The sequence below is a fragment of the Anabas testudineus genome, chromosome 2 (assembly GCF_900324465.2).
Source record: "Anabas testudineus chromosome 2, fAnaTes1.2, whole genome shotgun sequence".
NCBI classification, from domain to species: Eukaryota; Metazoa; Chordata; class Actinopteri; order Anabantiformes; family Anabantidae; genus Anabas; species Anabas testudineus.
The window spans coordinates 5,927,372-5,954,347 of NC_046611.1; the positions used below are offsets into that span (position 1 = coordinate 5,927,372).

The following is a 26,976-nucleotide window of genomic DNA, read 5'->3' on the forward strand; positions in this document are numbered from 1 at the left end:
CTTAAATCATGCTTTGTAGTATCTGTTTTCAGACCAGAGGAGTTAGATTCATCCTCTGGGTTTTTGAATATTAAGAGGTGAGTATCATGGTCACTGCCAGAGGTACAAGTTCAGTATAGTAAAGACACATTAGCATAAAACTGCATTTTACCTGCAGACATGGTGACTTTAATACTTTTACACAGACTATGATTAAAAAATCACAGGAGGTACTTTGATTACTTAAGATTGTCCTAAAAAAACAATCAAATGTGTAGTACAACGTCATCTAATCCAATGTTTTGCTCTAGGTCAGTGAAACACATGAGGTTTTCTGCATTATTATGCATATGCACGGATGCGAACATCGACATCAAGTAATGTTAAGTGGCGGCTGGATAGTGTAGTGGTAAGATCACCGCCTTCTATGTGGGAGGCTGGGGTTTAAATCCTGGCTGTGGCCGACCTCCAGTAGGGGACATTAGTCAGCTTTGAATAAAGTCATCTAGACTAAAGGACTAAATGTAAATAAGTCGGAATATGTGCATCAAAGGTTTAACAGATGTCGAGATTGGGTCTCCACCATCTTAACCCAGTGGTCACATTTTCTAGCATTTATCCTGGTCCCGTTGTAGAGTGGAGTGTGCAGTTAGACTGGGGAGGAGAATGCATTGCTCTTTTATTTTATGTGACGTCTTGAAGCATAATACAGAATGAAAACTGATGTACCGGCGTCTTACCTTAAGAGAGAAGTTGATCATGGCAGAAGGAGAGAGACACAGGTACCACAATACTGCACAGCTGAAAACAACCTCAACCCTGTAGGCCTCATTCATCTTCTTCTCTAGTTTCCAACCTCAACAACAGAAATATATTTACTCAAGAGCGAGTTACATTTGAGCAACACATGAAAATGATTTAACAGCACGCAGAATATAATTTCACAGTGATGATAGGTGAGAGCTGATGTATTGATTTATATTCACTTTCATATTGAGACAGTCCATGTGACAGCTTTGTTCCTGGGTAATTATTTCACTCACTTGGTCTTTTTGCTATCTTAATAGGAAATTGAGTTATGGTTGGTGTGGTAATTATAAAAGGCGAAAGAGAAACTTGTTAATCTGTAGAAAAGGATGATCTTTATTTTACTTGCCTTTTATTATCCACTGAGACAAATTTAGAATGAACGACGCTCACTGAAAGGTTTGACACTGGGATCCCTCCTATTTTCGAGGATGGTTAAAAAGATCCCTGTTGAAGAATTGATCCCAATCGTCTGGCGTCACAGTTTGACTTACAGAGAGTGAGTTTACTCTTTTAAGACCAAAGGCTAAAAATGGGCATCTTACTTTTTAGGAGGGAATGTCATAACACCTGACACAAACATCCTCTTGAACTCATTGATGAACTGATTAGACTTTCCTGTCAATTGTACAGGGTGAGGGTGATACTATTAATACTAGTTTTAATGTAAAACAGTGAAACATTGTGCCAACACTGAGTGCTACATACGGCCACCACTGACTAGACTCGACTCTACTTCACCTTCGGGCAGAATTTGAGGATGGTACCTGGTACTTTCGTTGGTATCTGTTCCTTCTAGGCTCCAAGTGAACTGAGATGATACTGAAAGGTGATGTGACAACACCACAGACTACAGATTAGTGAGCGAGCTAAGTTACTACCACAGTCCCGATCTTCTTGTCGTCTGAACTTTGAAGTATTTCCAAAGATCTCCTGATTATTTTAAGCTGTCTTTTAGCTTGTTGCCTTCAGTTTCTTCTGAAACACAAATTGTCTCCTTGTTCTGCCAAAAAGCCACACAAAGAAACTAGAACAGCATTTCTTTGATGTCCTCCATTGTTCCTGTGTGTGTCGGCAGTTTCGCAAAGCAAAGTACTTCTTAACTACAGTGAAGTGAGTAGAGCTGAGCGTTAAAGTGCAGTGGGAAAATGCTGTTATTTCACTTTATTTACTTTACTGTAGATACTGTAGATGAAACTTTGTGTAAACATGAGAAACATCTTATTAAAATGTGAAGCTGGATTCTCACTCCAGCTGTACTTCAACACTCTGAAACATATCTCCCACTCTGCTGTGTCCACCACCTGTCAGACCTTAGTCTGCATTCTCCTTCATTTCCCTGGTCAATAAGTCCTGCGTGTCAGTCCGAGACGACAGAATTAAACCCACAACAAAAGAATTGGCTTAGGAGTAAACAATAATCACAACACACTTTAGTTCTTCTTTTGATGTCATCCCTCACAGCTATCTCCTACCTCCCGGTTGCATTTCCTGTCAGTGTGAGGTTTCGCTTCGCCCTCGTGCATCTTAGGTAATGGACTACCTGTCAGCAGTCAGTCAGTATAATGACATTCACTGCTGCAGCTTGTGCTGCACTGTCCGTTCCAAAGATGAGGCCTCTCTTCATTTCCTCTTTGGCTCGCCAGAGTTATTATTACTTGGCTTTGGTGTTTCCTGCGTCGACTTTCAATTATCCTCCCTCTCACTTTTTCTGCGATGCAGTGAGGGTGGGGCCCAGGCCTCACTACACGGTATTGCTGCACTTGTGTGTGTTTGAGTCTCGAATTCTCCCTCAAATAATAAGACTGTTTTGTTTTTCATTCACAAACCTATAGTGGGTGAGACCATACAGAAAAGCCTCTACTTACATTTTGAATTATGCATTATTCCAGGCCCTGTGATCTCATTGTTTTTGAATTCAATGTACTGTACACAATAGCTTATGAGGTTAAAAAACGGGGTGCCAGTTTCAGATTGAAGGCATTATCATCCATATTGAATGAACAGGTAAAAATAAAAGTGTTTTCATACCAATGAATATTTCATATTTTAGCTTAAAATAGTATATGGGCGGATAAATAATAAAATGCAAGCTGTAACCTCTAAACAGCTTTACTGAGATGAACTCTCTACTTTTCTTGGTTTTCTTTTATTGAAGGTTTTTTAATAGAAGAAGTAGCAGTAGTACTACAGTAGTAGTAGTAGTAGTAGTAGTAGTAGGAGTAGGAGTAGTAGTTGTTTAGCCAGATACAGTACACGCTTTCACTGCCCAGTACAACCACTGCTGATCACTGCTAGAGGTTATCTACATTCCTCAATGACACACAAATTATAGTTGTTATCGGAGAGAAGAATGATTATTTATTTATTTTGCATGCACACATTGGATTTTTTTTTATTTTTATTCAGGGGTTTAAACCACGTCAAGCCACAATGAGTCTGACCTTTAAAATATCAACTCTGTTTACACTGGATGGATTTAATAATTTCTCATGTTAAAATAATACAGTTTAATGTTAGATTGAAGAATTGTCTACTTTACTTCTGGATTATTTTGACATCTATGGGGTTAAATAAGAGATTAACCAGTCATTTCATTTCTAAATATTGTTAAAACTGTAAACATGAATGTTTCTTAATGTAAATATATTGAATAGTGCAGCTTTAAGAAATAAAGATATTCATGAAATAGAAAGTGAAAATAGCAAATTTGTAAATTAGTTTAACAGTTTCCATTTGTTTTCATTCAGTAATTGAGTTATTCTTCATGTTTTGGCTTCATGTAGAGACATAGAAACATGCATGAGTTTGTCTAAATCTGTGTAAACATGGTAAAAAAGTCAAAATTCCCCCTCTAACTAAGTGATCCCTTTAACCTTACACATTACACGGCTGGTTAAGCAGCTGCAAATAAACAGGCGGGGGAGGCTGCAGACCTGCTTCACACCATTTTGCGTCTGCTATGAAGCTTAAATATAGACATGGATCAATTTAGCAGTTGCTTTTTTTCCGAATAATTTCCCTAGAGAGTCCAATAAGAAAAGGCATAAAGTCAGCACGGTATTCCACACCACAATGAAGTCATTTAGTGAGTGCTGCAGTCCATAACAGAATGTGCACAACAAAAAGTGAGTGCAGACGAGACTCACGTATTTCCGGAGAATATGAATGTAATATTTTAGAGTTAGAGTTAGAGAAGTCGTAGAATGTCAAGAATTTTGACGACAAACTACAAATGATTCGCTGAACTGGAGTTATTTTAATTAAAGTATGATGTGTCTATTGAAAACACTTTTACCATGCTTGAAAGCGTTTCTATAAAAAGTGCTGTCATGTTTTCTCCTGTTTATGTTCTATAGATAGGAACTGCTACAAAGTCAGGCTGCGTTCACTTAGCCTATCTTTTATGGGATCAGCTGACATCCAGAGTGCTAAGATTAGACATCTATAAGATCAAACACGTGCTGTACTGGGAATTTAGTGGAGGTCACTGTCAGGTGTGAGTTGGTTGCTATATTTCCCTTTCTTCTCTCAACCAGGTTGTGTTTCTACTTTTTTTTTATTTGTGCAGGAAAGGGCAGCAGCTGGAGCCGTCGGAGCAGTACATTTTCAACAGGCTCGAAGGTGGGCGTAGCATGTTAACCATCCGCAACATCCGACAGGGAGACGGTGGTACCTACTCCTGCAAGGCCACCAACAAGGCAGGATCTCAAGAAAGAGAACTGTTCCTCAAAGTTTTTGGTAGGTGTATTGAGTAATAATGATAAACTAGAAAAGTGACGACATTTGGCTGAAAAAACTAAGACTCAGGAAGCAACTAACCATATCATCATAACAATGGTACTGTATTCCAGATTGGTGCATTTCCAACGGAAACACTGCCTGGATAAGTGAAACAATAGGAAGCAGTATTGTGCTGTAATTATAAACCCCAGTGAGTGTGACTCATTCAACAATGATGGGAAGGTTTGCTTTGTCGCACTATTTAATACTAGATAATTGCTGGGCAGTTAATAGCCAGCATAATCATGTTGTGTACATTCTTTTATCTTTGTGATAGAAACCTGCTGATGAGCAAAATATTATTAGTGACAATGGCTTCATTCGATGAGTTGATGTTACTGAAGAGGAGCTAATTAATTACCTTTTATTCAACTTGTGTATTGATCAACAACAATGTAGTTGACTAATCAATGCTCTTACATTGTACATGTGGTATCTGCCACAGCCTCAACATAAAATTGAAGACATCTTTGCTACCGTACAGCAAAGATAAAGCAGCTACATAGCTCACGTTGCTACAGTTGTCATAACCCCTTGATGGAAAACAAGACAGTAAATCCCCAATAAGAAGCTTAAAGAGTATGTTAACCCAAATTAAGGAAAAAAGAACATTTACAAAACATTTTAGAAGTACATATGAAGCTTCAACACAGACATGATTTTACTTTAACTGTGTGTAATTGAAAAACCTCACTGCCTCACTGGCACTAGCCATTCATAGGGACGGTGTCTTTAGTATAAAGTAGTTCCAAATTACACATTTCCTCCACTGTGCTGGGTGATAGCATGGTGAAATAATATCCAAATAATGTGCAAGAATATATAAATGAAAACAACTTTCTGTTGTTGTTATTTGGGTGTACTGACCCTTTAATGTAGCATGGAAAATAATGTTAAATGTTTATATGACTTTATAAATTGGTTTTCATTTTACATTATCTGTTATGTTATAGTGCACCAAAGGTTTTAAATATAATGGCACTGCCCATGCCTGTAAGAGTGTTTTATGTTTATTCATAAAGCTTTATTGTAAAGATCTCCACAAATTCCATTTAAGAAAAAATGTTTTTCAAAAGCGCAAATGTCCAGATATGGTCCTGAGTCCACCACAATAACAGCTGCCTCAATATGATGTATTTTTCCTGAAAGGAAATATTTCACTTATTGCTTCAATTTCAATTACTGCGCCTTTTCGATTTATATTTTCATAAACCTGCTGGCTATTTCCTCACAGATCGCTTTGATAGTGCATATTCCCCCTCATGAAAATGTATGGAGGTTTGTGCTCCAGTCATCAACATCCTCGTGTTGATGTGAGATGTGAGAAGCGCTTGTTCTTCAAAATGCACATTTAAATGAAAAAGTTAAGGGGGAGGGAGGAGTTCTACTTTTTATGGTGCAGCAGGGAGATGCAGTTGTAAGTTAATTTTATTGCCCTTGACAGCACAGGCGGGAAGGGAACAGACCGTTTAAGTTGGACAAGGTGTGTCTGCATGTGTTCATGTGCTCTTCAGTCATGTTTACAGTCTAAGTGATTCATATTTAATGTCAGTCGCCAGTTTATTTTTTTTGTTTTTTTACTATATTTCCAAAGAAGACAATGCTGACCTTGACCTTTTAGTAGGTCATAGTTTGGTTCACATTTCAAAAAGACAAACACTGGCTGAATGCTATAAAACTAGTCAATGATTACAAATATTGCAGGCTGGACAGTGGATTACAGGTAATTATAGGTGATAAATGAACTAACATGATTAGATCTTTTGCACAAAATGAGATGAAAGATGTGACAAAATGGGCAAATTTGTTTCTTGAAGAGTTCAGTTTTTATTTTGCATCAGAGGAAATGAGCTACAAAGCTGCACCAGCTGCTGGGTGTTCACATTTACAGGTTGTTTTTCTACATGTAGACCCATGACCAAACAACTGTGGCAATTAATTGCTTGAAGACTGTTCATTCGGGTTTCACATCACCACACTTCAACAACTGTACATCTGGGGGACCCACTGTCATCACAGTGTGCTGTCTAGCTGCTGTGTGGAGTCTCCACAGCCACCCTTAAATAAATGCATCAGTCTTCAGGGTTTATGACAGGTTGTCTTACCCTTTAGGCTCTGGGTCATTTAGTGCCTTAAAGCAAAAATGCACTGTTTATGCTTTCTTGGTTAGTTTTTAGACATGTTTGCAGCACAGCTGGAGGGATACATGTCGGTGCTGAGGAAAATCATTCCTATTTGATCAATTACTGTACACTCCCGTGGTCTCTAAAAGTTAAAATATTCTATCTTGTGGCGATCTCCTGACTTCTCCTCAGTAAACTCTCTCATCAGTTAGTGAGATAACATTGATGATTTCAATCCATGTCCCTGTTATCCCTCATTTTATGACCAAATACATACAAACATTTTACAAAGATATTCTCTTCAGTCACAGCTCTAATGTATATTTAGTGCAGATTTTTACAAATGTTAACACACAGCATGATAACACACTATAGTTATCATGAAGTTCCTTATGGCTGCAAAAAGGTGAGCATGAAGCTGTGTGGCTTTAACACATGCACACCTCACACACAAACCTCTGTGGATTCAAATTCAAGAGTGAAATTCTTCCTGTATTAGTTAGAGGTGTACAGAAGTCTCTTTTATCATTATAGTCACTGCACAAAGTGCTTTTTAGGCCACAGGGAGAAGTGGCCACTAGGAGAAATTGGCTGAAAGGTGGAGAGGTGGCACTTTATCCAGCTCTCAATACATTCATGGTTTACATCAGCTCTGCAAGCTACAGTTACCCATAACAGCCTTCTCTGCATAGGTCTGCAGATACATTTACATTCATCTCTAGAGAAGCGTAACTGTAAGATGGTGACCATGGGAAACATCAGCATGTAGGCATGCTCATATTAACATCAAAGCACTGCCCCGCATCCGCCTCACAGAGCTGCTAATATGGATGCAGACCATATGTTATTCACAGCCTTAAAGGGAAAATCCACCATTTACATTTAGCTGCACTGCCTTTCTCTCTCTCTCTGTTTTGTTTGGTGTATTTTTCATCATTTTCACAGTGAACTACGTACCTAAATGTAGACAACAGTCAACAGTGCATTTTGACAGCAGATAATATTTCAGCTATCTGAAACATCAACTGTAAATGTCAGCTTTTGGGGAAAAAAGAGCAAGGTGCTTTTTTTCTAAACTCTATATTGCAGGAGTCATATAGGGAGAAATTTATCATAGAAGCTGCAGAGATACCATCTATCTGCAGACGGGAGCCTCACAGGCTTCTGCAGCCAGCCTCAGTTTGAATCTTTTAGATGTGTTGTCAGTAGTCTGTGAAATACAGCATCCTTTTTAATGGGTTTTTCATCTTTTGGTTGTTGGCTGAACGCATCATGGTATTGTTCTCTTTCAGTTCTTTTCTATTTGTTGACTAGAGATGCATATTGTAGGCTACTATTCATTGTTCTTCATGGAAAGGTAATTAGATTGAGAGAAGTCAGCAAAAAATAAAAAATAAAAAAAAAAACAAATTACAAAGTTTCTCACTGCAAAACTACTGAATAAATAAGCTGAGTCACACACTGGTGGTTTACGTATATAATGCATAAGTGTCTGATGGTGGGTTTTTCTGTTAAACCCTCAAAACTCTGTAAAGCTATATGAGGCATCAGGGACAACAGGAGAGAATCTATGCTGACATTTGCTTTGTGGATCTGTACAGCTGAAACAACAAATACACACATTATTGATGCCAGATACAGTCAGTAGCATATTTTGTTTTCTGATATGTGTCAGTGGGAGGCATAAGAGCTTTATGTAATGACAAGTATTACCATAGAGGGGATGCAAATGGATTTTAGCTACGTAAGAAGAACTTTTCCTGCATTAACTGTTTGTATGTGGACAATAAGCATGGTTAGAACTTTTCTTATACAAACATTGTGTACATATATATATATATAAAGAGAGAGAGAGTTAAAAAGTTTGGTTGTGTCATAAAGTCATTTTCTGCTCTAACACTGTCACAAGAAGACTCAGCTTGTTTTTGTATGCATAGGGTGTCAGGACTGACAGCGATAGCTAAATGCAACATTTACAAGTATAATTATTATAATATCTATAATTAATATAATAACATGTAATTATGGTTATTAACAAATGCTAGAGTAATATACCCCTGTTTTAATTATGCTGGGTTAAAGAGAAACTTCAAAATCAAACTGACTGTGTAAAATACCCCAAAACCTGGAAGGTCAAATTAATTATGGATTTTTATCTTATAGCACACAAATGCTTCTCAGTTCTTTCTCATTTGGAGTTGAAATGTTTCAGTAATGTGTTATTAATAATGTTCCCTGCAGAGTTTTCACCATGCTAGATAAATGAGACATTTTCCATTTAATATTTGCATGATGAAGGTCATCTGGTCAAAATGGCTGCAGATAAAGGTATCATGAACTACTTCATACCGTTCTTTCCACTAATAACAGTTTTGTATGGGAATGTGTGTTTTGACTGTGTATTACACAGAGTCTACATACATGTGGAAAGATTGTTGTGTGGTTTAATAGACACAGATCAACTAAAGTCCTCCTCACATCTTCATCTATGCAGAAATCATTTTTATAAACCATCTAGTCTTAATAGGAAGCTTTAAAGCTTGTTTTTCTTACAGCAACAAAAACTTGTGTTGAGGTAATTTAATTTGTCTTCCTGGCAGCGTCCTTTTGTCTTGACACACAATACAATCAAGCAGATTGTTTCGCTCTTATTAAAAACCAACATTTCAGGTAAAGCCACTTTTGATCTTCCAAATAAAGTGGTTTAAGTAAAATAAAAGAATTGTTATGTAGTTTATTTAATAGTATACAATCACGAATTTCAGTGAAGGATTTTGCAGGTATTCTTCAAATGTTTGTTGGTGTCTGTGTCTGTGTGTGTGTGCATGTGTGCCGGTGCGATCCCGTGTTTTGTCAAGCTCCTAGAATCCCTGGAGGTGGTTGAAGCCATGTGAAATTGCCAAACCCTCCCCCAGGCTGTGTTAAAAGCCTTCAGTACAGTAGTCACTATTTTTCATTCACTTCACTTTTCCTTTTGGATTTTATGCCATGCTACTTTGCAAGCACCATGTTACAACTTAGGTGCAGTGTATGTGAGAAAAAGAAGCGGTCCTTGATTCATACGACGTGCTCAGTGCTCTTGACATGTGTGGCGTTTCAGAGCTTGCTCAGAGCGACTTATCAGGAGGCGGCAAGCAGGGGGGAGCACCCGACGACACGCTTTTCAGCGCCTATCAAGGTGCTCACTCTGCGTCAAAAGCCAATCACACAGTGCTGTAGAAGCTTTCTTCCAGATAAAAATCGATATTTATTTAAAACAAAAAAGGTGGAACACAGAGAGGTGGAGGCTGTTCTGCTGTGTTTTAAGCTTTAAAACTTCAAAGTCAGTTTCTTTGTGATCTAGGCAAAATATTCTGCACACAATAGGCCAGAGGTCACGTTTTAACACTATACCAAACCTGGCGTGGCTCTGCGGGGTTTAAGTGATCTTGGCCGAGCATGTCAGTAACAAAGTCATGCATCAGCTCTGTGTTTCGTTTACATTTAGTCATTTATCAGACGCTTTTATCCAAAGTGACTTACACGTACAAGGCAAAGACAGGGTAAGCGTAAAGAGGTCTTGACAAAGGACCCCTATGACGTACTTCACTCCTCCCTCACATCTCACTCGTGGCCTTTTCTCTATTCTATTCTTCTATGCTCACTTTTCTAATTTTGTTCTCTTATTCACTTCCTCCTCCCTCCTCATCTGCTACGGCCTCCAGTCCAGCCCCATATCACCCAGCTGAAAAATGTGACAGCCGTGGAGGGCAGCGCCGCCATGATCTCCTGTGTGGCTGAGGGTGAGCCTCTGCCCGACATTTCCTGGAGGAGAGCCAGCGATGGCCAGACCTTCGTGGATGGAGACAAGGTAGAAACTGCCAGAAAGTCCATCTGTCTTTGTTGTGTTTTTGTTTGTGTGTGTGAGTGTGTGTGTGCATCACAAAGCTTTGAGTTGAGTATGCAGCAATTAACTTATAATGAATGTATAGATCATACAGAGAGAAGAACATTTTTACATGTTTTGATTTCTCCTAAGAGTTTGGAAAACATAGTCTAAATATCCCTGCCCTCCTTGACATGTTGACTTTGCATAGATGTAGCACATTCAAGATACAGTAGTTTAGTGCTTCTAACCTGAGTAACTGCTGATCCTTTTAAAACAGAGCTATTAGTGGAAATCACCAAGTGGGGAACAATTCCACCACTTCCTTATATTGTTTAAATCACTTTATAGGACTGAGTAGGAAACATTGTCCTATTTACTGCCCATCCCAAAAAATAAAGTCACCACCTTGATTTAATTAAGCAAATAGGTAAGAGCCTACTATTGGATAATTACTGCATGGATGATTATGTTTTAGCTGCCAACAAGTTATTTAACCCTAAGTGATGCAATGAGTAGCTTCTCATTTCTTAAACAACCATGTCACATGCCACATCCTGTGTTCGAGGGAAATATGTTAATCTGTTTCAGAAGTCTGAAATTATTAACATCAAGCAAAGAAAACATCTAAAGAGATTTATAAACTACTAAAACTGGATTAAGAACTGTTCAACGGAAGAAGGGCATGTGTTTGATGAGTCCAGATTTACCCTGTTCCAGAGTGATGGGTAAGAAAAGAGGCAGGTGAAGTGATGCACCCATCATGCCTAGTTCCTACCGTACAAGCCTGTGGGGGCAGTGCTATGCTCTGGGGTTGCTGCAGTTGGTCAGATCTAGGTTATGTGCCCAAAGAATGAGGTCAGCTGACTACCTGAATATACTGAATGACCAGGTTATTACATCAGTGAATTTTTGGTAAAAATTGAATGCAACTGTGGACGGGAATAAATAACTCCAGATTTGAAACCACTGGATTATTTTACAGACATAAAGTATAGTTGAGGGTGTAGAGATTATTTGACTAGTTCTACAGGAAGTGTTGATGTCAGTATCAGGAGCTCTGAGATTATATGTTTGATGTCCTCACACTTTGAAGCCTTAATTAAGTCTACAGCAAAAGAAATACGGTACTTTCAGACAACCTGTGGTTTCCAGTGCTGCCTGTTTCCAATGTAAACATGACTGCTGCCGTGCTGCCAGCCTACTGTATAAGTAGATAATAGTTATTGATTGTCCTATGACTCATTGTACACAGAAACTACTCTGAGGATAAAAATAAAGCAGGAGTTTGTTTTACTGGTATCTGAGTTCCCTGAAATATGCATCACTTCAGCAGCAGTGAACTGGTAACTGGTAATTATTACATTATTTAATAGCAGGTGGAGGTGGATAGCATGATACAGGTGGTTAGTAGGCTCAGATGTAGCTACTATCAGCTGGTAGGATGTACATATATATATATATATATATATATATATATATATATATATATATATATATATATATATATATATATATAGTGTATAGTGAAAACATTATATTTTCCGAGTGTCACTTGGTTGTTCTCATTAACGAGAAAGCAAAGGTGTCCTTTAATGACCTCTACTGACAGGAGAACGTGCCATTTTTTACTGATGTTTTGGTATTACAGGTTATTTGTGCAGCACGGCCATTCGGCAATACATCTATGATGTTTTTTTCCTATTTCTGTCCTTATGGTAACCATTAAAATGTCTAAGTTTTATTTATATAGACAGAAATAGGCTCTGTGCTTAGTCTGGTTGAGTACTAAAAGAAATAGCTGACATTAACAGGTAATTACTTGTGTATGTCCTCATAAAAATAAAAGCAGACATAATCATTCCCATCTGCTATACATGAAATGTTGCAATTAGAGCCATTTATTGCTAGTAGTGCCACTCGGAGCAGGTCTAAAGGCAGATGCTAAAAACATTACATTCAAGAGTCGATGATTTATTCTCATTTTTCCTTTTGACAACACAGCATAGAGAGAGATGAGCTCAAGTCATATAGAACAAATGCCTGGTTGTACTGTGAATTTGTTTTCTAAGTGACATATAAAGCCTCAAAGACTTATAATTAAAGTTGTACTAAACAATATATGAACATTCACCTTGGTCCTTGTTTTTTTACAGTGTTTAAATCTCTCGACTTTGGTGAGAATGTTATCTCCAGGGAAATCAGCACACACATTTATTTTGATTAGCTCACAGCACAAAGAAGCAGCAAGAACCTTGAAGTTTCCAAAGCAAACACTTATACCTCTCTTTGACTCTGAGGCTTTTTATGTAATCCAACTTAAGAAATTGAAAAGATACTGCGCTTCTGTTGTGTATTTTTCTCTCTGCATCCATTATTCACTCATACATAAGAAGAGTCGCACAAATCATAGTTTGAATGAGCTGTAGTCGCAGTTTCTTGGAAAAGTAATTATTCTTGAATGAGCCCCCATCAATGTCAAAACCATATGTTGTTCCATCACAGCTTTCATGGGAGTAGCAAAAAAATAAAAAGATTTGAAAAAAATTTAAAAATAAAGATGGCAGCCATCCTGTTGCTCAGGAAAAAGGTCACCGCAGAGATAAATGAATGTGTGCATTGGCTCGAATCGCTCTGGTTGATAAATCACATCCGAAAATGAGAGTAAGTGCTTCTCTTCGCACAGCAAATGCAATTATGGAAATGTGCAGTGCAAACCGACATACCTAAACATATGCAAAAGACAAACACGGCTTCAGCAGCACGGGGCATGATGGACGGTCGTAGTCATTTAGGTTTAAGGCAAGATGTTCCCCTCTCAATTTACTCTCCAATCTGCATATCCAGTCTGCACACACTCCTTGCTGAGACACATTATGCTTCAGAGGGCTTAGTTTTGCTCACTGCATAATGTTGCTTCCGTTCTTTTCATTCTTTGTCAACTAACACTTTGACCCTCTGTAAAAGAACATAATGGGATGCAGTTCCTGGAATTTAATTATGAACCGAGGTGGGATTTGAGTCGGTGTATTGTTGCATTCTTCCAGTATTGTTTCTCTTGTGAGCAAGGTTAGCAAGCAGCGCTATAGCCTCTGTTGTATTCAACACTGAAAAGCTAATGACATTAAAAGTCTGCACTTCTGACTCTTGCAAAGATTGACACCCTGCGTGTGATTCAGTAGACTTGAACTTTAGAGCAACTTTTGAACCCTTTTCTCAGCTGCTCACCTGTCAGATATTAAAGTGTATTTCTGTTTATTTGAGCTCTTATCACAAGACATTTCAGAATTAAACCTTGGAAAATGTGGACTTCTAGACCCACTGAGATTATTGTTTTGTTTTCCATTTGATGGCAGCGCAAAATACATCTGAATAGATAATAGCACTGTTTAGTTGATGGTTTGCTGCTGCTTCATGTATGAAACCCCTGGTTGGCCTCTATTTACTTGAACCAGAAAGACATTATTAAATGTCGTTTTGTTGCAGTTGTGAGGATGAGGTGATATAATAATCATTATTTTGGTGCAAATATAAACACCCTGTGGTCAGCACCTACACCAAACTGTGAGAATAAGATACACTTGTCAGAATTAGACTACAGCGTTTTTCCAGCCTTGCTGACATTTACTGCTGACATTTTTAATATCTGACAATTCACCAGCATTTGGGATCAAATAACAACAGAAACAGTCTCTAGAATCCCATTTGAGAGATTGTATTTGAGATTTAGCTTCATATGCTCACTGTAAATTCACAAAAATTCTCGCTTATGGGGTCTTTTGGATCAGAGGGGGGCAGGGTTTCATATCGTTTCTCCTTTCTGACTTCCTTTGCTTCTACTACCTGCTTATCCTTTCATCTCCTTCAATTCCTTTATGCCTTCAACTTCCGAATTTCTTTGGCTTTTATCTCATCACTCAACACAGAATATGTGTGTGAGCCTGCTGTTGTAGGAACATGCATGTGTCTGTGAGTATGCATGTGTCTCGCTGTTGTGTTCACGTCTGGCCGCTTGCCTTGTCGTTCCACTGAGCTGCATATCAAACAGGCTGTGCTTTAGGGGCTGAGTTTGTCTCTAGACACAGACCCTGTCAGCTGGGGGGGCGAGTAATTTCCTGACTCAGAAGCTGCCTCCTGGAAGATTTCCTCTCTCTCTTCATTCTCCTCCTCCCTCACCTCCTATTTCTCAGCATTCCCATTCAACACACACACCCCCAATCCCATTGACCTCAGCTGGCGAGGCAAACAAGCAAAGTGTGCAGTGGCAGCACAAAGAGACCAGAACCAAGCCTCTAAAAGCTGCTTCACCTCACTGGTTGATAGTATTGCGATGATAACAGCAAAGATAAGCCATTTTAGACAGGATAATGCTGAAGCAGGCTACGAGTGACAACATAAAGAGGGTGTGATTCAAAAGAGGAGGCTTCATGGATGAGGCTTATGAGGCTTAGACACATAATGAGCATCAGCAGAGGCAGGGAGGATGGCAGCAGGGCATTAGGAGGGGCTGCTTGTGCATTGATTTAGGTGTGCACAATTTGCACACGTGCAAACTCTTGAATATGTAAATTTGCATAAATAGATGCAGACAAACATACATGTGATAGTACGCAAACATTCTGCCCAGGAGGTCAGAAAGTAGAAAAAGAGCAGCTACATGAATCGATATGTCTTTCCCCATCTCTATTGAGATGCAGTAGGTGTAATTTATTGCAGCTAAATCTAGTTCAGTCAGCTAATACTTAACAACATTTTTAAACCTCACGTCATATGGGGACGGACGGTAGTGACAGGGAAAATTCTCATGTTTCTAATTTACAAGGGTTCACAGTATGAGGCAACTTAAGACGTTTTGTTTTCTTCACTTTGCACTTCCATACTGTACAAAAAAAAAAAAGGTGTCATGTTCTCATCTAAGAAAAAAATGAAATCATGTCCTGGATTTTAAATATGCTTTACACAGAGTATGGACACTATGGAGTGAATAAAAATTGGATTACTTGAAGCTACTTTAACCTAAAGCTTTCCAGCTTAACTACAGCTATAAAAAGCATTATGGTATATCTCTACGTTTATGTTGTTTCTAATTTCCTTATTGGGAACAAACAACACTCATTTGAGTTCATTCCTTCGTTAACTTTCAGGCCTTGAACTAAATACCTTCTCTTCTATTTTTACTCTATTAAAGCTGTTTATCTAAGTTCACTTAACTAATTAACTAATTCAAAGGCAAAAGTGTGGGAAAAACAAGCTTGTGAATCAGATGCATGTTTTATTGGTCCAAAAATAACATATATACCTATGTAGGCATTACAGTATACAGTGTAGAATGTTTTATAGGAAGCTTCTGTGAATGTGTGTGTGTGTCTCTGTGTCCACTTCTCATTCCTTATTTCATGAATGATACACATATCTGCAGTAACTCTCGGAATACAACCTCATTTTCTTGCAGGTACACCATGTGCACAAGTGCTAGTCCATATCAGCATTACTTACCAGCAATCAAGAAACATTGCGGCTATCTTTGATGGCTTCTAGAGCACAATGTAAATGGTGGTATAATGTACACCATGTACTGTTTGGTGGGCACTTATATTGAAAATACCCTGCAGCACTTTCAGATTCTATGAATAATAACAAGAACTCAACTAAAACAGTTTTTCTTATTCAGGGCTGTGGTTTGTCTGCGATTGGAGAAACGTCATCCGCATTCTTCATTACATATGTATATGAAGCCGTAACAGTAAACACAGCAAAGCCTGTAGCCTTTATCCATCATGTGTATCAACTGATTTACTAAATTAAGACCGTTTGATTTTGTCTCTGGAGTGGGACAGAACAAATTTGTATTTAAGGGGAAGAGACACCAAGTGACATTGTTTAAAATGATTTCACCCAGTGTATCTGACCTTCAGCTCGTCCAGTCATGCAGCTCTCAACTGTCCACGGACAGTACTGCTGAAAAGTAGTTTCTTCGGGGTGACAGAGGTTATCTGTTAGGTAGCATTCTGGAGGCTACAGCTGTATCGTGTCTGCAACAAGGATGCTCCTGGGGTGTTTTTTCTCATTACGAGTGAATGTCGATTGCTGGAATGATAGCCTCGTCTGCTGTAATTGACCCGTTGCTTCAAATTGATACCATCTGTCTTCATACAGATGTAATGACCTTGTAATAAATCGACAGTTTATTACATTAACCCTGACTCTGTTTGACAAGTGACGGTTGCCTGCAAGGGAGGTTAAACTGGATCAAGGGGCTGTCATTCAGTCACAAGTGCAAAGTTGGACAAGGAACTTTCCTCAAATTACTCAGCGACAGAGATAGACGTAGCCTTTGTGGATTCCTGGGTGTCATTTTGCTTTATGTTTTTTGATCAGATACTTTAACAGAAGAATATACATGTGTGGGCTGTAACAGCAAAAAAAAGTAATACGGGTCTGTTTCTGTCTTCAGAGTCATGACGGCCGCTTTGAAGTCCGCGGTCGTCACGGCAAGTCGGTGTTGACAATCAGCGGCGTGAGACTCGCTGACTTGGGTCGCTTTGACTGTGAGGCACTCAGCAGGATCGGAGGTCATCAGAAGAGCATGTTTCTGGACATTGAGTGTGAGTATGAAATAGGAGTATCACTGTTGATCTCTGCTCGGGATGTGCTGCGCTGAGCACATAAGTTGCCTTAATCAGACAAAACACCTGTTGTGTAACTCTGACTGTTGGATGGCTGTTCACCTGATGTAACAGCACCCACTCCTCCATCCTCTGCATGTTTTTCTGATATCATGAACTTAATGTGAAAATGAAACATGCAATTTCAACAACTTTGCAAGGGACGTGCGAACTCCTCGCAGACACAGAGTTCAAAAGTTCAACTGTTCATAGTTCTAATAAATAATTTTTCTTACACTGTGGCTGTTTTTCTTTCTGAAGATCATTATGTTATTATACTGCAAACAAGTCAGCCCCCCACCAAAGCCTTGCATCCACCTCACCACACACACAGCCTCCAGAAGGGTTAATTAGTGAGAGGATATCATGCATCGCATTTCGCTTCCCCCCATCGACAGCTCCCCTACTTCCCGATGAGAGCCCCATTCCTCAGTGCTGGTTGTTTGGGGTTATTTGGGGCGGGCTATCCCCTGCCTAATGAGCTCTGAAGCGAGGATCTCCATTTTGGCCTTGGAATGATTAGGTTCATTATGGGAGCAGCTCTGTTGCCTGAAAGAGACCAATAGAAAGTGCATTTCTCAGTAGCAGCGGTGAAGCTCAGAGAAACAACAAAGAGAGAGGGCGGACAAACAAATTTATTCAGAAAGACATTGAGGGGAAAAAATGAATACTGTATCTCTGTTGTCATGTGGAAACCAATTTTCTCCTATTCTGGCTGAGGTGACTTTTGGGTTCATGGATTCTCTTCAAAATCTGTTTTGCATAGTTCTTGAAAAGTTGACATTTTGGAAAAAGTTTGATGGCGTCCTCATGTAGAAAAAAACAAATCTCACATGCATGCACCCACTCTCCAACCATGAGGCAAAGTTGCTGTCATTATACTGTAAACTTGTTTTGCTGGAGCCACAGCTGACAACTTGCATTCAGATATGACTTCCACTCTGCAGAAAGACACAGGCTGGGTGTCTGAGGGTGGTGAGGCTGAGGCAGCCGTTGCCACCGAACTAATGAACTCATTTACTAAGTCACTGCAAGCTGCAGGGGGATAACACGTCCTCGGCTGTGACAGAGAGCCAGGCATCAATCTCTTTAATGGAATCCTGCAAGCGAGCATAAAACAACCATAATGCCTCTCTGACTGAGCTGGACTGACTGGGCCAAAACAAATCCACACGACAGCTCACCCCAGCGATCGTCCATTACTGTCTTTCCTATTTGTTGGGGGAAATGAGCTTCTGTTTGCATCCTTTATTTTTATTCTTGGGGAGAAGATCGTAACAGAGATTTTCCCCTCAACCCGGCATGAGGTGAATACAATTAAGTTTAGGTTTTTCTTTTTAACTTTGCAGAGGGAAGCATTCGTAAAATGTGTTTTCTTCTCTCTTTGAGGTGTTTGTTGGTTAAACCTCAGCAAGTCATTTTTACGTCTTTGATCATCCTGCACAGCTCCACCTTTTGATTTGATGGTTTAATTAGCTGCAACATTTCCAGGCACACAATCACTAGCAACGTAGGTCTTGTTGCAGTGCAAAAGGCTGCTTTACAAACTAAATGAGGCATGTGCTAAAGAAAATATTTGTATTTCTTTGGACAGATATACCTAAGTTCCTGACCAACCACACCATCTATTATTCATGGGAGGGGAACCCAGTAAACATAAGCTGTGATGTGATGTCCAACCCTCCTGCCACCATGCTGTGGAGGCGAGAGCGCTTCACCATCTCTGCAGAAGGAACTGCAAACACACGGGTACACAGTGCAGAGGGAAAGTCTGTGTTGGAGGTGGGTACAAGTCAAAGCAGCAAACACTGAACATGACATTATTGTTACACTACTTAGCAAAGTAGCATAAAATAACAATAATCAATTAAGTAATGTCAGCCATTCTGAATCTGATCATTTGATTGTTGTTCAAATGTTGTGAACTTCAACATATTTGTGCTTTTGGGCAAAGTTACTGATGTTAATTGATCATGTTTTTTTTTTTTTACTACTACTTTCAGAAAATTTTGAAATGACATATTTCATCACCTAATCGACAAGTTGCAGCACTAATTACAGTGAGATAAGGCTCATTAGGTTCATCTATTGGCCATTTTTCTTCAGTATTATTCAATTCTGTTGGGCCAACAGCAGCTTTGAACTCTGACTAAATGCCATGAATTTTCATTGTAGATATGAAATCTCAGCGACAGGCGTCCTCAGACAAATAAAGTGACTATTTGCATGGCTGCCAATAGGAATATGGATGGAATTAAGATCTTTGTACCTAATTTCATCATTTAATTTTTTTATCATTCATTTCTGGTCCTAGGTGACTCCTATGTCTGACAGGGACTTTGGCCGCTACAACTGCACAGCCAGGAACAACATTGGAGTTCGATACCAGGAGTTTATTTTGGCACAGGCAGGTGGGTCTGCAGAACTGCCACTATTATGTGACCCCTTTACTTGAACTAATGAGACTGGTGGCTTAATTTCAAGTCCACAATGTGTGGAGTCAGGGACCACACAGCATTCAACTGCTTTGTAACCTTATACCTCTCTGCTAATAGCAACATCCTTAGTTGCAATTCTCGGGAAGATAAATTCCACTACAACTCCCAACCCCTATTCAGGCAAGCCTAATCTCAAATAGTGCCACCTGATTTACCATAGCCCTCACTATTTAGTGAAGTACTCCCTAATTTACTGTAACGCAGGCTAATACACAATAGTGCAGTCCAATTATCTTTAGTGCAGATTGAATTGCTCTGGCAAAGGAGAAAAGAAGTGAGCAAAAAGCTGACCTAATATGTATTCTTGCAAGAAACAATGAGTTTTGGAGGTTTTTCTGCCATTTGCAATTCTTTACAAACACACACAAACACAGAAAACACATCCTCATGTAGTAAAATTGAGCTGATAAAGGAGATGATCTCAGCACTGTCCTCAAAGCTAAATCTAGTACTGGTAAATAAGTACTTTGGTTTATGACTAAATACTTCAAAAAGTAGCTTCAGCTATATATTATGTATTAGCAATTAGCATGTTAGCGTGGTAAAAGTGTGATGGTGAATAAGATAAATGCAAAACAAAAGTCATAAAGTCACTGAGATCATGTTCTCATGTTTGCAGATGTACCATCGAATCCATACTCGGTGCGTCTCTCTGCTGTTTCCCAGCGGCTGGCAACTGTTACCTTCATGAAGCCGGATTCTCATGGCGGTGTTCCCATCAGCTACTACCTGGTCCAGTACAAGGAGGTGGGCTCCCAGGACTGGAGGGACGTCAAGTCACACAGTGTCCAGAGTGAGTGGTTTTTTACTTTCATGTAAATGAAATGACAAATGATTTTAATGCCTTAATGCTGTATTATATGTATTTTTATCATTTTATTATATTTTATTTTCGCTATTGTTACTTATGAAGCGAAATGTAAGGAACATTAGTCTGCTATTAAGGTGGACCCCATTATGTACCCCATGATCTTCTAATGGCCTAAATCCCACTTGAACACACGTGGGCTATTTCAATCTTGTTTTTTTTAAGACGGAGGTAGATTGATTTTTTTCAGATCAATATGAAAGCTTTCACCTGTTCGCATTTCATGGACCAACACGATTTCCTTGAGGTTTGTTAACACAGTGGAGTGGTTAAAAGCAGTGATCAGTACCAGTGATCCAAAGATAAATTACACACTTTCTGCCCCATGGAAGAAAAACTCACATCATTATCTCTAAATAGCACTTTTAAAAGTGGATTTCTCAGTGCCCCTTGAACATAAACCGATGGTAAATGATCATACTGCAGATTATGCATGCTTATGACAATTTAATGCACTTGCTGCTGACTGTTTTTCTATTAGTACTGTTTTAATGTATTCTTACAACTTTCCAGACAGCTGCTGATTTCTTGTCATGCATGACTCTTATACTTGTTTGAGCTGGAAAACTCACTTCAGTAATAAATCAAAATACACCATTAAGATTTTCCAAACCAATCTTCATGTAAATTTACATAATTCTACTGTAGAACCACAATGGTGCCATAACCACACAATCTTAAAATGCAATCAAAATAATCCACAAACCAACCTACCTACAAACACCATGAACTGCTGTGTTAAATTTGGATTCACGTGATAAATGAGGAGTTTAATGACTCCTCATTTACCAGAATCTGCCATAAAGCTGTTCTACATGATAAATGCACATAGTTGGAAAGATAACTACTGAAAATCTCATTTTTAAGAAATCATCTTTATAATTTTTGTCACACAGTTCAGAACATACAGCTTAGACCAGTGAAGCTGTAGGAGATTAATATCCTATCAAGCTTTAACCAGCGCTTCTGCCTGTTAACCCCACACACATCAACTGACACCAGTCAAGCATGAGTAGAAGCTGTATCGAATGATCTGTCATGCGATCTGTCAAAGCCTTGGTTCTGAGCTGTTGTTGGGCCATGACGGACCTCAAACACCTCGTGGGTAACGTGCCAGCACGCTCCTTCGCTTCTTATGCTTTATGACTACAAATTGATTTCTGAGCCTGTTGGTGGAAAAGTACACCACAAGGTGAAGGATGGATGGATGGAAAATGTAAGCCAGAAGACTAATGCTGGGGTGATAAGCAGGTCTGACAAACCTAAAGGGCTTATCAGTAATATCCCTCATTTAAAAGTCATTACAAAATGGAGACGCAATGAGGTGAATACTGAACAGCAGCTACCACCTTAATTGTATATGTTAAAATGTGCTGCACATGTGGAGGAAGCAAATCAGGGACATGGATGAAGAACAAAGTGAGAAACGTCACAAACAAAACTGCATAAATAAAGCTCAGTTGCAATTTTAATTCAATTAAATGTGGCTCTTTATTCAAGATTGGGACTGGAATATTAAAATAGTGAGCTGGACTAATTACAAGCCAGCTAAGTGGCATCATATAATCATAGAAGCCACTTCAGATATCCTCTACAGAAAGTACTTACACAATAAACTCTTCAACATAATGAGATGCCTGGACTCGTTTCATTTGAATGCTTTTGCCCAAATTGAAATGTCTGCTTATGGCCTGGAAAGTAACCTAGCACGGCTGCAAATTGCAGAATTTGTTTTCAGTTCCGGGACTAAAGAACTGCAGAAGCACCTATTACCATTCAAGTATTTAATTTGTGCAGACTGACAAAAACAACAACTTTTACTGCCGACTCTCTGCTGGCTTTTCTGAATAGTCAAGATTATGTAAATAGACTCCAGTGACTGCAGCATTTAAATAGGAATCTGTAATGTGGTGTGATAATGAGATTTCCAGTTTCATTTAATAATTGATGCAATTTACAGTATGAATGCAACATATTACTCAGTTTTCACTTTGCTGCAGGTTTAATATTCTTCATATTAATGAACTGGGATCTCATCAAATTCACACTCCTATCTAATCTTGAAATATATAGTTTATTATAATTATAATTGACTGTTTAAATGTATTGTCAGTACGTGCCATTTTTATAAATCTCTAAATGATAGATTATAAAGTAAATATTTACAGTTACACTACATGTATATATTATTATTCTGCATTGTTACATTTATGTTCAGTTTACTTTAATTATAGTTTATAATACATATATTATATAGAGAGAGTATATTCTGATATGAAAATATTTGAATACATATTTACTTTTAAGTAGACTACACTAGAAAAATAATAGTCTGCAAGGTCAGACCTGCCTGACAAATTAACAAGCGTTGAACAGAGAGTAAGCAGGGTTTAATCTTTATCTCCCTCACTCTCTATACTTAATTTCTTATTCTTATTTTTGTCCCTGTATTTGAAGAATAAAGAAGAATATCGAACGTCATTGGTATGAACTAGCTAAGTTTTTGGATCACTGAGATCTGAGGTCACATTCTTTAACACTAAATGGAATAAAAAAATGTCTTTGTCTGTGTGGCTTTATGCATCTGGGACTTTTTATATGGAGGTACAAAATGACCTTCATAAATATAAGCTCAGGTTCTTTCCATTGAGTAATATAAAACCATGTCATGAGGGACAGCAATCAGTTTCACAATAAGAATCAAATGTGATTTTTCGCTCGCTTATGTACTGATTTGCTCTGATATCTGCGTGACTGATAGCCGCCATGTACTGTATTTCCAAGTGACATGAACTCCTGGTCCTGTGTCTCTCTAGCTACCGTGGTGCTTACAGGACTGGAGCCAAACACCACGTACGAGGTTCGAGTGGCAGCTGTCAACGGAAAGGGTCAAGGAGAGTTCAGCCACACGGAGACCTTCCAGACTTTACCCATCCGTAAGTCTGATTCTCTGCTCTTTGCACTTCACCACTCATTAGGTTCCAGCTCAACGGGGATCTTCAGTACTCTTCTAACCCAGTCATAATCACTTTAATTCATTATTACAATGGGTTTATAGCAGTTACAGTGGATTCATTGGTAATTATTGGCACATCTTTGCAGTTAAGAAATTATGATGTGCAGTAGATAATATGTATTCTGCTGCCTAAAGTACAACGTTTTTATGAAATGGACAATAAATAGTGATAAAACATCACACATAAAACAGCCATGGTTTTATTTTTGCTATCAGAGAAATAGAAATGGTCTAATTTTATAAAGTAAAATATAGATGTGCAATAAAAATGCAAACATCTATGCAAAGCATCAGCACCTTGGCAAAATAAGACCTATTTGACATTTTATGAAACTCCAGCATGCTTTTATTTGAGGCTGTTCCAACCTCCTCATATTTCAGTCAGATGAATGCAGATTATTGGAGCTTGGGAAAGATCCTATCAAATTTGTGTCTTAATGTAAAACTGCAGCATCAAAATTAGATCCTGCAAGGGTTTTATGATCAGTATTTTATGTATTTTTGAAATCTGGCACAACAGGATTGCAGTAAATCCAGGCAAGACCGTAGAAGAAGTGTTAATATTCTACAGCAGTGCAGCTACTGAGAATGAATGCTGGAAAGAAGACCCAATTAGTAAAATACAGTGAATAATAAGAGCCTCCAGTCAAGATTACTTACAGCCAGGCAGTGGGAGTTGCCTTGTAATATGAATTTAATTCACCTTAAAACCTTCTCTCTCCTTGTACTGCATCCTTATCTCATATCTCATGTTGCCACCTGCTATCCTCTTTGGGAGTGCACACAAGTGCACACACACCCTCTCACAGAACAAACACACAGACACAAAGACACATACTGTAGCTTCGCTTCTTTGCTAAACACTCCTTTTCTCCCTCCTCCAGGTGAGCCAAGTCCACCGGCGGTGCATGGGCAGAGAGGAATGGGCAAGGCCTACAGGCTGGGGCTGGTCAAGCAGGATGATGGAGGGATGCCCATTGTGGAGTATATAGTCAAATACAAGACTGTGAGTAATTTAGAGTATTGTGCTACTGCAATCAGGTCTGTTCTCAGAATCCACCATAATCAGCTCTCAGTAAGGCCTTGACCTCAGTCAAGTTCGAGCCAGATAGAGGAGATAAGAAAAGAAGAATAGTGAAAAAAGGGCTGTCAGATGCTTAACGACCAGAAAAACATATTTAGATTAAAAAACCTAAAGCAAACATCAATTTTTTAGTTTCTTTTTTAAAAAGAGGTGCATCATTCTGTATCTTATTCTTAAAAATAAATAAATAAATCATATCAAAAGACCAAAGCAGAATGTCTCCTTCTAACAAGTCTGACAGAGAGTAACGTCTTCCTCTGTGCTCCATTATCAGACTGGAACTGTGCATCAGTGAGTCAAACATGCTGTGTGTTCCTTTACTACAATGAATGCTGTAGTAGTTTATTTCAATCCTATACAGACCACCCTGCTGCTGTAAATACTTGTTATTGCATCAAAGACATATTAATCCTCAGCTGAAAATAGTACCCAGCAAATACGTGTTTTACTCTGGTTTCAACAATGTTTGCCAAAGACGGCGGTGCCCAGCTGTTTGAGGACATTATTTATCCTTTTTCAGAGATGTAACCATACATGTGTGACCCATTTTCGAAGATTTACATCTTAAGAAGGAACTAGTGAGCTTGGGGCTGAGCTGCACATTCACGTAATGAAGCATGCGCACGTTGTTAGATTTGGTCTTTTTATGGATGTGTTGAAAATAACAATTATTCTCTTTAATGTGATTAAGAAAAAAAACTGTTAAATACAAAATAATGATTTCTTTAAGAGGATGAGAAAATCTAATTATGAGCTCTGAGAAACTGACAGATGAACCAAAGGTTTTATAGTTTCACAACCTGAACAAAATCAGTTGAATTTATTTAAGGTTAACAGTATTTTAGGATTTTTGGATGAGACTAGTGATCATTTTAGGTTTTATTCTTGGCTAAGAATTAATACTCAGCTCGACTGTTTTGTCTCTGTTTGTATCAATAAACTCAGGACGCCCAGAAAATAAGAATATAAGAGTATAATGCTCTTGGATAGTTTCTATTTTTTATTAATTTCATAGAACTTAAAAAGAAGCAGTGTTGATAATAACATTATTATAGTGGCTGCATTTTAAAAACCTATTGAAGCAGGCACTTACTAACTAAATTGACAATCTCACAATTTAGAGGAGAGGTTTTCTTTCATTTTGAAGTGTGCAATTTTGTCTCACATAAAAACATCTCAACATCGTTGGTTGGTCTTTGTGTCAGAACACAGGATGCTTTCCCTCTCAGTCGCGTGTGCATGACTCACTGGTTTGATAGGTTCCTATTGATTGAGCTGGGTGGGCGTGTTTGTGGCAAAATGAAAACGTTCTGCTGGGGAATCTCTACTTTTATGTCCTGGTGTTGCCTTCAATGCGTGCAAATGCGAGTTTGCACCAACTCAGAATTCCCTCATCTATTTAAGTAGTTGATTTTTGTGTGTAAAATAGCAAAAAGTAGTTTAAACTTACAAGATAAGGCTGCGATGGGTCCAGGAGCCAGAAGAGATGGCACTCATACAAAAACTCTCCACAGGACTAAGTGGATTTGAGTTGGTCCAAATCTTCTATCTCCTCATTTCATAATGTGTCCAAGTCGGCATTTCTGTGTCTCATTGAGGAAGTGACAGCAATTTAAAACAATACTGGTGCAGATTAAACCATTGCATCAGGAACACACAACTGCTTCAGGGTAGAAGCAGCCTAGACTCGTTGTGACCCACAGTAGTTGCCTGACATATCAAGCAAATATTATATAGATTAACACCCTGGATCTTGACTTTGTAAAAGCTTATGCTGCACCGTTCTTTGTCCACCTAACACTTGGATGAAAAAGGTGCCAAGAAGCACGAACGTTAAATTCAATACATTTGGCATGCTTTCAATACACAGCTCCCTGACTCTTCAGCTCCAATCCTTTGTTTGCACTTGGTCTCAAGATAAAAAGTGAGGGAGTAGGGAAAGTAAGAATGATCTAAGGAAGGGAAAAAAGGAGTCACGGTGACAGGAAAGTTGTCGGTGAACGTGTGGGAACTTGATGTACAACAGAGGATTACCCTTTCTTCTTACCTATGCAAGTGCATCTGCGTGGGCTTTTCACAAGTGCAGCTCAGTTCCTAATTGCAGTAACTCGCACAATCCCCAGATTAAAAACACAAAGGGTAAGCTGTTGTTCATCACATAAAACAACTTTCTCTACTCTGCCTAGATGCTTGCAGACATAAATGAAATGTAGAGCATCGATTGAAGTTGTAATTTATTCAAGGGTAAGAGACTATCTTTTTTTTTTGCTTCTCTTTGTATTTACTCT

At 38.7% G+C, this 26,976-nt stretch overlaps 1 protein-coding gene across 2 annotated transcripts in view; it reads left to right on the forward strand.

The window, feature by feature from the left end:
• The window catches only part of LOC113163030 (neural cell adhesion molecule 2), a 278,200-nt gene that overhangs the window by 225,827 nt on the left and 25,397 nt on the right, over nt 1-26,976 (forward strand). For both annotated transcript variants that reach the window (XM_026361330.1, XM_026361331.1), the window contains exons 9-16: nt 4,358-4,527; nt 10,397-10,542; nt 17,012-17,162; nt 18,817-19,004; nt 19,537-19,633; nt 20,340-20,513; nt 23,405-23,524; nt 24,489-24,610. In XM_026361330.1, the coding sequence (XP_026217115.1) occupies nt 4,358-4,527; nt 10,397-10,542; nt 17,012-17,162; nt 18,817-19,004; nt 19,537-19,633; nt 20,340-20,513; nt 23,405-23,524; nt 24,489-24,610 (1,168 nt within the window). The remainder of the gene's footprint in view (nt 1-4,357; nt 4,528-10,396; nt 10,543-17,011; nt 17,163-18,816; nt 19,005-19,536; nt 19,634-20,339; nt 20,514-23,404; nt 23,525-24,488; nt 24,611-26,976) is intronic.